General features: G+C 46.9%; 1 protein-coding gene across 1 annotated transcript in view; it reads left to right on the top strand.

Annotated features, from left to right (window-relative positions):
• stpg2 (sperm-tail PG-rich repeat containing 2) overlaps positions 1-12,534 on the top strand; it is a gene marked incomplete at both ends in the record, with an annotated part of 49,133 nt that overhangs the window by 14,259 nt on the left and 22,340 nt on the right. The window contains 3 exons of the mRNA XM_084467651.1: positions 2,530-2,689; positions 3,214-3,377; positions 3,791-3,883. Of these exons, the coding sequence (XP_084323777.1) occupies positions 2,530-2,689; positions 3,214-3,377; positions 3,791-3,883 (417 nt within the window). The remainder of the gene's footprint in view (positions 1-2,529; positions 2,690-3,213; positions 3,378-3,790; positions 3,884-12,534) is intronic.

Below are 12,534 nucleotides of genomic sequence, written 5' to 3' on the forward strand. Positions count from 1 at the left end.
GCACGTGCGCATGCCAAAGCCTCATAAATGGTATTTTTTCCGTAGAGAAACAGGCAACAGCTTCTCAGATCTGGGTCTCTCCCAGTGGGGGGTTGGTTGGGGAGGGGGGGGGGGGGGGGGGGAGGGTGTTGGGTGGAGTCGGGGGGAGGTGCAGGGGGAGGTGCGGGGAGTGTATGAATGAAAAGATAAGAGGAACAGCTGGAATCTTCCATTTCAACGGCGCTCCCACCTCTTACCAACTGTTTTTCCTGGTATCAAAGCCCCACCACCCGCCTCCTTGCCACGCTTTACTCCTTGACATCTCATTTCCTTGAATCCCCCCGGACCCCCAGTCCTCCGTTGGTTGGCTGAATGCCTCCCCGTCTTCTTCTTCTTCTCCTTCCAATGCCTATTATTTCACCTGCCCACTCCGCACGTCACCGTCACCTTTTGCTCTTTTGTAATCCGTCCCTCTGTCCGTCTGCCCCCTACAGTGTCACCGTTCCCTCTTCCCTTTTCTTCTTCTTCATTTTTCCATTGGAATTTTTCTGATTGTAGTTTTGTTCCCTTCAAAAAACCCTTGTTCCCCTTTACTGCAGGGGAAGAAATTTCAGACTTACAATGTTTCGTAAACCGAGGACGTCTGTCTGTCTGTGGGTCTGTGTAAGAGCAGTTTTCTAACTTAATGACAGCAGTGTGGCACATACAGTACCTTACAGATAGTAGCTTGTAAGGTATTTTGGAAAGGAAATATCCAACGGCATATGGAGGGATTACAAAGTCACAAAACCAAAAATAGTCTGATTTTCATAATGAGTCATTTCAGAATAAAATATCCCACTTATTCCTGTGCTGAATCTGAAAAATTGTATAAATCAAACCTCAAAAATCGACCCCATGTTAGACTGAATTTGAAAAGCCCCACTTTATTCATGACATACTCCATTAAGTTCTTAAAAGTCTTAAAGAGTCCTAAAAAGTATTTATCCTTCCTTTTGTTTAGTTAGTAACTTCCTTCCCAACTTACATATAGGACCCAACACAGAAAAGACCAAGCCCTCCTTTTGCTATTTTGCATCCCATGCATCGTGAACCTGAAACATCAGTCCTTGTTTTATCGCGCATTTTACGGGCCGAAATTTACCCGTAAAAGATGCTGCATGTGAAGCCTTAATGGCAAGCTTAAAAATGCCTTCAGCGACTATAAATTAGGCTTCAACAAGGACAGAGGAGAGGCCAGTGTACCTTGACAGGTGGCTCCGTCCTGCAGTATAAATCCAGACTCTTAATGAGGCTCTTTTAGGATACCTCAGCACGACGATTAACACCGCCACCAGACTTCTTGTGGCGCTTTCCTTTTGGAGCTTCCTCGTCTTTTGTTTGTTTGTTTGTCTTTCTTGTTCAGCCTGTCTGCATGTGGCCAGTTTTATACAATCCATTTGTTGAGCATATCTTTCTCTTTTGAGTGCAGATTATTTTTTTTTTGTTATGTCGATTTGGAGGTACACTATGTTGATGCGCAAGTGCACGTGAACAGGCGTGCAAGTGCATGTGCACAGACGTGCAAGTGCATGTGCACAGACGTGCACAGGCGTGTGCAAGGTGCTAAGGAGCGCATTCAAAGTGCTGATTGGGGCAGAGAGGTTTTAGTGTAATCACTGATTCAACTAGGGCTCTGTTGCATTCCAACAGATATGGTCTCTTACAATGGTACAACAATATAACAAGCAATAGCATGTGAGTGCAAATGTTGGCGAGATACATTTCTGTCGCATTTGAAGTCCAGCGGGTAAAATTATGTAGCAGATAGTGGTCAGGTTGCGATGTTGAGATTACAACTGAATACCCCCCCCCCCCCCCCCCCCCCCCCTGCCAATCACCTCTCCCTTTCCAATGAATACGGAGGCAAAGAGGGCATGCATTAAAATTGCACCAAGATCTGTCTTTGATGGCTCTAGCCTGCAAATATATCAGTTTAACCAATCCCAATTGGGTACCTTTATCATTCATATCCATAGCATTTTACTCAACAAGCCAGTGTTTACTTGTACTGCGTGACATGAATATAGGTTGCTTCTGATAACATGAGGTTGTGCAGTTGTATCTCAGTGTTGTGTACTGTAATTGTATTCTTTGATAACACCAGTATTTTCCCAGAATATTTCTCCAATGACATTAATAACAGTGTAACATTTGGGGGGTTGCAGTAGGGGAGGAATCTCATATGCTTTGAGTTAAAAATCAATAGCATTTTGGGCCATTTATTTGCACTAGTATATATATAGAATACTAGTGCAGTTTCACTAGTATTCCAGCGGGGGTGCTGTGCCTCTGCTGGATGCATGTCAGGGAAACATGAGCATAGGCTTATGTGGAGGTCGCAGCTTTAGTCCCTGTCATCGTAGTGGAATCTGAACGAGTGACAAGACACATTCAAAAACACTCACTCTCTTGTCTCCCCTTTATGTCTCTCCTCTCTCACCTCCCCCGCTTCTATCTTTCTTGTTCTTTTCCGCAACCACCCTTTCTCGTCTTCTTGTCGCTCAACAGAGGTTCACGTCGGCCAAAGAGGCGGGGCCCCCGGTCGGGACGTACAACGACCCGCGCAGTGCCCTGGAGCTGCTGAAGAGGCCCCTGGGCTCCAAGAGGGGCCCCTTCGGAGGCACCGCGGTCCGCTTCAAGCACCAGAGTCGGAAACACTCGACTCCAGGTGGGCGCGTGTGCATGTTTAAAGTGCTGGCCCGTATTTGCATGATGCACTATGCTTTAGCGTACATATTTTGTTTGTGTTTTGAGTAGGTTGTTTGTCGGCAATGGGCCGTCGCAGTGAACGAATTGGTTCCTTTTTCCCAAAGTTGAATGGGAAAAGGTGGCTGACATCGCACCTACAGCCCACAGTGTTAAGTTTCCCGTTTCCAAGACTGTTAGTGTTTTTTGAACTGGAAGCCAAAACGGCCGCCTCAGGATTTATGAGGTGTTCAGCAATCTGGCATTAAAAGACACAAAATAGCACACAAAATAGATAGAATTGCAAAAAGATATGTGCTTGATGTGTACGCGCACACACACACACACACACACACACACACACACACACACACACACACACACACACACTCTTGCTAGAGGGGGCGATATTTTTGGACTATGCTCAAAAATATCGAAACCTCTTCCAAGACACCGGGACACGTCCACACAACCATCCCTGATTAGGTCCTGCTCTCTGTACTCCAGGCCCAGGCTCCTACAATGTGTTTGATTGTGGTCTCGCCCAGGAGAGTGTGAAGCGAGCCACTCTGGAGAGCACACAGAAAGGGGGGTTTGGCTGCTCAGCGCAGCGCAACTCCATCTTCCACAACGTACAGACTCTGGACGCCCCCGGCCCCGGGCAATATATGGTACGGTCCAGTCTGTCCGTCCGTGATCTACCAATCGGTCTCCTTCCCTCTCCTTGTCTCTCTTCCACTAAGGGAGTGGGTTTCTATCTGTCCCTCTCTATCTTTGTCTCTCTACCCCTCCCACTCTCATTCACTTTGCCTGCCTCACTCTCTATAAATGTACCTCCCACTGTCCCTGACGTCATTTAACTGGATTATTAATCTGTTTTTGAATAAGGGGTCGAGAGATCTCTCATGCACTAGGGTTATTAGGGTTAGGGTTAGGGGATATTCATGTTTGTATGTCCTTTGTTTGAGTCTTATGTGCCGCGGTATCTGTGTATGTTAAAAGGTATTTGTGTGTGTGTTGTGTCTCTGCACTTGTGTGTGCGTGTGTGCGCATGCATGTGTTGTGTTTGGGTTCTGACACACAGGTTACGAAGCCTTCCGAGGAGTCCTACAAAAGGCAGCCGACAGCAGTATTCAGATCAGCCACCCATCGTATGGCGTCGTCCCTGCTGGCTAAAGTAAGCCATCTCCTCTCTGCATCTACTCTCTTTCACCACTCGTAAAGGAAGAGGAATTGTCTGACAAGCTCGACCGTCAACAATCTTCCTAGTAACTTATGCCGCTTTTCCACCGCCAGTACCAGCTCGACTCGACTCGACTCGCCACGCCTTTTTTGCGTTTCCATTGGCAAAAAAAGTACCTGGTACCTAGTACCGGGTACTTTTTTTTAGTACTACCTCCGTCGAGGTTCCAAGCGAGCGGAGTAGGTACTTTTGTGTGACGTAAACAGGCTGCTGGTAACTGATTGGCCAGCGGCTGTAAATGGGAATAATCATTCAAAGTTAAGTTGTGTCCGGCGTGGTTGTAGTCCACGAACCCGCTCCCGAGGGGGACACTGATCAGCGTTTCGCCGTGTGTGTCGCTCCTTTCCCGGGGCTAGAGTAAGGCTGTGCGTGGTTGTGTGTGTCCGGCGTGGTTGTGTGTGTCCGGCGTGGCTGGAGTCCACGGACCGGCTCCGGAGGATCAGCGTTTCGCTGTTTCGTTTTAGTGTCGTTCCTTTCCCAAGGCTCGAGTTTTGCCTCCATCAACGTTACCGTATGACAACAATAGACGCGCAGTCATTGCGCTTTTTATTTTATTTTATTTCCCATCATAACCTTTACCGGGAATCAGGAAATAGTCTTGATAGATTCAGATTTCCCGGGAATCGCGTCTCCCGTGATTAAAACCTAATGACGACCCGCCCATGTTGGAGAGGTTCTTTTCTACGACCCGCCCACATTGAAGAGGTACTTTTTTAGATGGAAACACGCCTGGAACCGAGTCGAGTCGAGGCGAGTTGAGTCGAGTCGAGCTGATACTGTCGGTGGAAAAGCGGCATTAGTGAGTTTAAACGCAGACCCTTAACTACTTTGCCCTCCCCTCCCACATTGGCGCTATGGCACACGCCCACTCAACAGGAACAGTTCTGCTGGCATTGTGTGTGTGGATTAGCCTGGAAATCCAGACCCACATCTAGAAAGCTGTAGGGTCTGGTAACGAGTAATGAAAATGGCCCAACTCGAGGGGCGAAACCAAGCATGCATTTGAAAATATCACTGCACACAATTGGATAACACTAAGACCAATCAGAAGACTACAAGGGGTGACGTATCCAGACCAGCGGCGCTAACCAATAGATAAGACTCTTGCCGTATCCGATCGGTAAAACAGCAACGCTTTTGGCCCGCCTATATCAGATACACCGATGTGATTGGTTAATGTTCTGGGCCAGGGCAATCGTGGGGGTGAATATATTGCTCGTTCCCAGAGTGACTCGCTGAAAAATGTGTGGATGGCAGCTGAAGGATTACTGTTTAGAAGCGTTATTGTTGATTCTAAACTCCCCTTCACTCTTTGTGTTTGCCTTGTGTTTACACGCGTTGGCCTATAAGACAAGCAACAGCTTGTTGCTTGTGTTCATCATTGCATTTGTTTGTTTGAGTTAAAAAAAAAAAAAAGAGCTCATGGTTCGATCTCCGCTTGAACGTTGTTGTGTGTCTTGCGTCTTTTCCCACTGCCCAGCCCAGCTGTTCTTCAGCCTCCCTCGGTTCTGATGATGCAATTCTACTTAAAAAGAAAAAAAATGGATGTAAACACAATTCCCTTTTCAAAAAAAGAAAAGGAATTTAGGCCATCACAGCGGTAGCATCTGACCCACTATATTCAGAGCTGTGTTTTTTTTTAGCAATTGGATTCATTTGGGCCCTGCTTCTCCTCCAGTTGGAGCTGCTGGTTGGGCTGAAAGCGACAGCGTCATATGAAGCCCCCGGGTGACTGTACCTGATTGGTTTCACACAGACATAATAGCCAGGGTTCCAGTTGCCGTCTAATGGGATAAGGGAGACTTTTTTTTTCCCATTATTTTTTATGCTTTTTATAATTTCTTTGAATTTTGAGTTGCTTTCATATTTAACCCCTCCACATTTAAATATCCATATCGTATTTACTACACCAATTAAATGAAAATGATATTGTAATCTGGGATGTCATTCATAAAATTTATATTGATTTCAAACAAGGTGGTAACAAAGAAATTAAATAACTGAAAGGTTTATAAGAAAGCATTTCAAAGCGCCACCATTTTGAATTTCATTGGGAAACTAATCATAAACCAGAATAAAAGGAATGTCTTCTGCATGTGTAGCATGTAGACTTGCACCGGGTTTGAAGATAATGAAGAACTCAGGGTGGTATTGGTGTTTTAAGCATGCTAAAGTTCTTCTGATGTGTGCAGCGACATCAAAGGACAAAATCTGCATCGAAGTGAATAAGTTATGCGCTGTCTGCCAGGAAATCACGGGCAAATTGCTCTGGGGAATACTGACAATATTCTTATGTAGGGATTATTGTATACTGTTAATATACAGTATTTATCCCTACCTGCCCATTGGGCCATGTTGAAGTACCAGGACTTAAAGACGCCTGGTTGTAGGCTGTAAGAATTGGAAAATGTCATGAGGATCATGTCAAAATAAACCTCATATCTGCTCACATGTTTACATCCTGTGGTGCTTAACACAGATCAACTAATCTGTGCAGGCAGTAGAATAATAAGGACTTTACATCCGCCAGGCTTTAAATAAATGCATTAAGATATGCCATTTGGTTTTGAAGCTTTTGTCCAAAGAATCGATTGACTGTGCGTGCATACATTGTTGCCATGACCCTTGTGGGAATCAAACCCCTGAATCTGGAAGTGTTAATACCATCCCCTAACAGTGGAGCTGGACAGAGGCACGTTAGTGCTCACTCTGCTGAAGTGAACTAGTAAACTGAACCTATATCTGGAGGAGTGACTGACACAAACATGACGGGCAAGTGTTGCCGCATACATCAGCAGTGTACACTTTAGTGCCGTAACTCTGGTTTCCATGTTTCGTATTTCAAGTCCTTGTTGATTCCCCAACATGCATACCAATGATTCTCACGGAGAGTGGGCTCCTGGCACCAGTGGGGCAGGAGCAGGACAACCCACACAGGATTTGATTGAAAACACAGCAGGGGCCGCAGTCCCACAGCCCGTCTCATTCAGCTGGGAATGAGCAGCAGCTGCTGGGGTTACAGGTGGTCTGGTGTGTTCAGTTTGTTGGGTTTTGGCTGATTGTGACGTTGTGTGAAGCATTACGATTTTAACAGGAAGCGGACGAGAGCTTGTGTTAAGTAGCCATTGGGTTGGTTTGTGTACACTCGAAATATCCATCAGTGCTACTTTGCATTCGACCACGCACCGCTGATAATGCAGACTCCCACCTCTCATGCCGGCGTTATGATCTGTTTACCTTTAAATGCATGGTAGAATGGAGGTGAATCCAATGTGCAGTCTCCTTGGTTGTCAAATCCTTGAGCTGGGGTTGTGACAGGGGACCAGAAAAGTATTATTTTGGCCGTCCCCTTTTAACTACTTTAAAAGTGTGAACGAGTACAGAATGTCACTTTCTGAAAAAAAACCTATAAATGTACAGATGCAGAATAGAACCATTTAAATAGAATACACATTTCTACACCATCCATCTAATCTAGTCCTTATGACTAATACTGAGCCCCTAATGGGTGGAGAGGTCCACCACTGCTGCCAACACAGCTCCCATCTCCACCCCCTCATTCGGCGCAATCCGCAGAAATAATGCAGTAGCAGAATTTTGCGAGGAAGTTAAATGTCAGCGGGCACGCAGACATGCATTCACCGGATCCCAACAAGCCGATACCTTTCCCACCCAGCACAACTCACGGATAGACTAGAGGCACACAAAGTATACAAAGGCATAGGTGTACGGCTTTGTTGCCACCACACATATAACGAGTCAGATGCAATTCATGCAGTATGTATTTATGTGTGGCAAACTGGTTGCGTGGTAAGGCACAGCAATTTCATTTACAGCACCCTTCAACAACAGACAGTTGGGAGTGCTTTACAAAGAAGGGCCAATCACTGAATAAATGGGAGTTGAAGGAATAAGGAAAGGAGAATGAAAGGAAACCTTTAAATGACAAATGCACTGTTGGGGTGGGTGGGTGGGGGGCGGGGGGGGTCTTTCTGTGTGGAGTTTGACATGTTTTATTTTCACTAGAGTCTATTGTGATTAGAAGAGAGCAACTGCTTAGTATTGTTTTTTTTTTTTTAGTTACTACTAATCAATGTTATAATGGGGCAGGATAGTGTAATCTGAAGGGTGTTTGACTCCCAACTGAAAGATACTGGATTCAATCCCCAATGTCAACAACCAGCCTCAGCATCCTTGAGCAAGGTGGTCTTGTGATACAAGACGATTGGAGATCTCGCCGCTACCAAATGCCTGGGGATTTCTATGAGTTGTTTGTTGTTTGACCGGTGGCAAGATGGGCTGCTAACAGACCTATACTCCTTCACCATTTACAGTAAATGACGCAGGAAATCTAGCAATTCCCTTTGTAACACGGAGAGAGCTTTTCAAAACATTGTAAATGGATGTCCTGAGCAACGGTACATTATTCACTTCAGTTTCATTGAATGTGTGCTCGTTCCACAGCATTGGTGAAATGAAGGATTACCAGCGATTGATGAAATGCTTGCAATGCGGGGCCAGTAAGACGTGTCAGTACGACAGTGTCTGCAACCACACAAGACTTCTGCTTGTCACCGGCGATTTAGAATTGGTTCTGCAAGGCAGGGTTATTTTAAACTCGAAACTAATTGTTTTATTTCTAGCTACAAAACCTGTGAGATTGTCTCTAGTTGAGCAAGTGTTTAGAGACTGAATTGTGAGTCAATGAGGAAGGTACCTTACCCCTACCTGGTCCATTATTACATTGATCTGGATTCAGTGTAAGTTGGGTTTCGATAAAAGCGACTACTTGACTAAATAGCTATACTGCCCTCTTCCTAATATTTTACCCATTTGGTAACAGTTTTACTGTGTGACTGGGTTGATTAAAGGTCAGCATTGTCCAACTTAAAATAATATCTGCAGTTGTTATTCACATTTCCCTTTGTAATAGGAACTGTGATGGACAACACAGAATGATGTTGTTTAGTAGGGTTAGTTTAGTACTGTTTATTCATTTTTCTCTCTCTCTCTTTCTCTCTCTCTCTCTCTATCTCTGCCTGTTTTTTAGGACGACTGTCATTCTTTTATGTCAACCTCCTTTGCTTTTAGTCTCCCTTGTCTGCCTCCACCTGTCTGTCCGTCTGTGTGTCCCACTCTCTGTCTCTCCGCTGTCTGTATCTCACTCTGATATTTCCCCTGACATGTTTTCTCTACTCTCAGTGGGTGGTGCCGCTCCTGTGTGTGTGTTACTGAGTGTGTGTGTGTGTGTGTGTGTGTGTTACTGAGTGTGTGTGTGTGTGTGTGTGTGTGTGTGCGTGTGTGTGTGTGTGTGTGTGTGTGTGTTTGCATGCGCGTGTGCATGTGTGAGCATGCCGGATGCCCATCAGGAGAGGCTCCCCTGCAGTGGCTTTCTATAAGCAGTTGATGTAAGAATTAGCCTGGAGAAGTCCTGAGCTCCGGCAGCGCCAGAGACCACGACTCGCGTCCCTTGCGACGCCGTCCCGCGGGGAGGGATATTAAACGTTTCTACGCAGGCAAGCAATCACCATCCAGCGGCACAATGGGGGGAAATGGCAGTCGGAAGGGTTGGGGGGGGGGGGGGGGTGGTTCGGGGGAAGGGTAAAATGGCGGCTTGCGCGGAGAGGTTAGTCATTGTAGCGTTATAAAAAGGGTAGAAGCGTAGGTCGTGTCTGCTTTGTCTTCAAAGGCCCCAGCTCATTGGACGAGGTCAAGCGTTTTGTGTGAACAGCTAGTCACGCTGAGTGGTTTCTGAAGGTGGGATTATGAAGGCAGTAGCGAGGGAACTGTAAAGTGTGTAGAGCGCGTCTGGTTCAAAGCGCTCCGGGGAGAATCGTTATCAAAGAAGTATTATCGGGAGCGTTTCGTTCTAAAAGGTTTCTGTGTTCTTTATTGAGTCGACGTGTCTTATTGTTCACAGCCTGATTGATGGTGAGGTGGTGTTCAATATTATTCAAAGGCTATGAATAGGATCTTTCTGTTACTAAGTACCCTCCAACAAGCTTAATTTGCCAAAAAATTGATTGAATATTCATTCCTTGGTATTATTTGGTCATTTTTTGGACTAAAAAACATCTTCCTCTTGGGAATGACTTGGGTTCTTCCTCTGATCAGTTAAGTGCAGCTTCAAGTCGTACCGCAAGTGCCTCCTGTTTTCATGAGCCATAGTGAACACATTTTTATTTAAGTAAGGCTTGGGTGTGAGGGCAGGCTCATCCGTCTGAGTCCAGCAGCGGCCGTGGTGTGGACAGATCAACAAGGGCAGCGTAGGGGTGACTCGACCAGGTCAGACACCGAAATGTATTTCTCTCTTCCCCACCCCTCTCATTTCTGAACACATTTCTGTCTCTGTCTGTCCATCTCCCTCATGTTATTCTTGTCTGTCTTCTCCTTCATCTCAACTCTCCCTCCCTGAGCTTGTCGCCTGATCTCGCTCGCTCCTCCACCTCGACGCTCGACGCTCGACGCCGATCGCTATTCCCTCCTCTTCCTCCTCCTCCTCCTCCTCCTCCTCTTTGCGCCAACACAGATAATGACCTTTCTTATTCCAAGAGGTCACGGAACAGCCCGAGGCATCTGTAGAACGCAGACCACAAGGGGGGAGGAGGAGGAGGAGGAAGGGGGAGAAATCAGATACAGACCAACGCTTCCCCCCCCGGGAGCTGTGAAATCCCCATCCGCTCATCCATAGATCAGTGAAATAGCAGCCGTCCCCTCCGGCCACAGTACACACGAAGGGGGGCCAGGTGGGGCACCGGGGGGGGGGGGGGGACCACTTCAATCTGCTTCTCTTACCAAGGATGCCGATGAATGGCACTTGTTTGCACTGGGTTTCACCGGTCCTCAGTATCACGTCGTGTCTTGAGCGCGCGAATCAGGGTCACTGGTGGCGAGGTTCATTCACGAGGCCCCTCTCCAGAGATTTGCCCTGTCCTGTCGCGACGCTCGGATTGCTTGCTTAAGCACCTCCTTTTGCTACCAAACTTTTCTTGTTGTGACAGTCGTTTTTTCGGGTGTTTCTCAGCCGGTGGTCGCTGTGTGAAGCACTGTAGAATTATCCATGCTGAAGTGTCTACGTAACTTGAAATAAAATGACCTTTCCGAGTGTAGGGGGGGTCTTTACAACGTAGAACCTGTTGCATTATCCTTTGAACTATCTACATATGTGCACACTCTTTTTCAATTACATTGCGTGCTCATCCTTGCTTCATCCTCAGCGTCTGGTGGGGCCATGCAGTTAGCCAGGATCAGGGCGGGTGTTTCAGTCTTTAACGATGTGACTTCAAGATGATAAACGAGTTCAATAAGTTCGATAATACAAGTTCTGGCGTTGTAACGTTGTATCTTGCTAGATATGTGTTGCGGGAATTCCACATCCTTTTTATTAAGCAAAACTAAATAATGGAATAATGGAAAAGCTTGAGGGATAGTCCTCCCATAACAGGCACATTTATTTCTCAAACAACATCCACCTCACCACCGCTTGGTTTGTACTTCTAGAGGACATAACCAGCGGCGGCCATTGTTGAAAATATATTCAGACCTTGAGTGCAGAGAAAATGGTCCAGCCAAACGGGGCATTCTGGGCCAGGGCAGAGGCATGTAAAGGCTTTGTTAGATAATCACAGCAAATTAGCATATTATTTGATTAGGTCGGGATAATTGCTCTGTTTGTTACACACATGCATTTAATAAACGGAAAAAGAGTCACATTGATTTTCAGAACTCCACCGCCTGCTCCGGAGAGACCGGCAATTACCCGGAACAATGGGGAAAACCAAGAAAGGGACGTTTTTTACGGAAGATTGCGGAGAAAAGGATGAATGTGAGCAAGATGGCGGGAGACAGGGAGGACAAAGAGAAAACAAAGGGCTACACGGGAGGCGGGAGAGGGGCGCGCGCTCTCTGAGCCGTCTAGAGGAGGCCCCGATGATAAATGAACAAATGCCAAGCGTACGACGGACAGAGGCGGTGTTGACACCGGCTCACTTTGCCGGCCTCCGCAGCGGCCGCGCGCGGGGAGTACCAGGGGGGAACCGGAGAACAAGCGTTTCTTTTCCCCGTTGTCACATATCGACTTTTTTCGCCTTGCATTTTTTTACGATATCTCTGTGGACCGCTAATGGCGTGTCACAGCCTTGCTGCGGGTCACATGCTGGGAGAGAGGGTAAAGGGGGGGGGGGGGGCAGGGGGGGGGGGGATCAGGTGATGGAAGGAATGGGACCCAAAAATGTGAGAATATAAATTAATAATATAGATTAAACTGTCAGCTGTCATGGCAACGCTCATGATGTGTATCCCACTGAGGACGGAGCACGCGCACCTTCTGACGCCTACGGACTCTCGGCTAGCGCCGAGTCGCACGCAGACACACAGACACACAGACACACAGACACACAGACACACAGAAGCAGGACCTTGACAATGTAAAGCCCCGTAAGGAGGCCAGCTCAGTGGTTGCTCCTGCCCGCAGGCCTGGTTAGGCTGCTGGGCTACCAGCATCGCGGCCTCCTCATTGCTCCTTAAGGAAGTTAACTGGGGGGAGAGAGAGAGAGAGACTTAAGGCCGCCATCAGCCCGAGGAGC

This window comes from Micromesistius poutassou (genome assembly GCF_964030765.1).
Source record: "Micromesistius poutassou genome assembly, chromosome: 5".
NCBI lineage: Eukaryota > Metazoa > Chordata > Actinopteri > Gadiformes > Gadidae > Micromesistius > Micromesistius poutassou.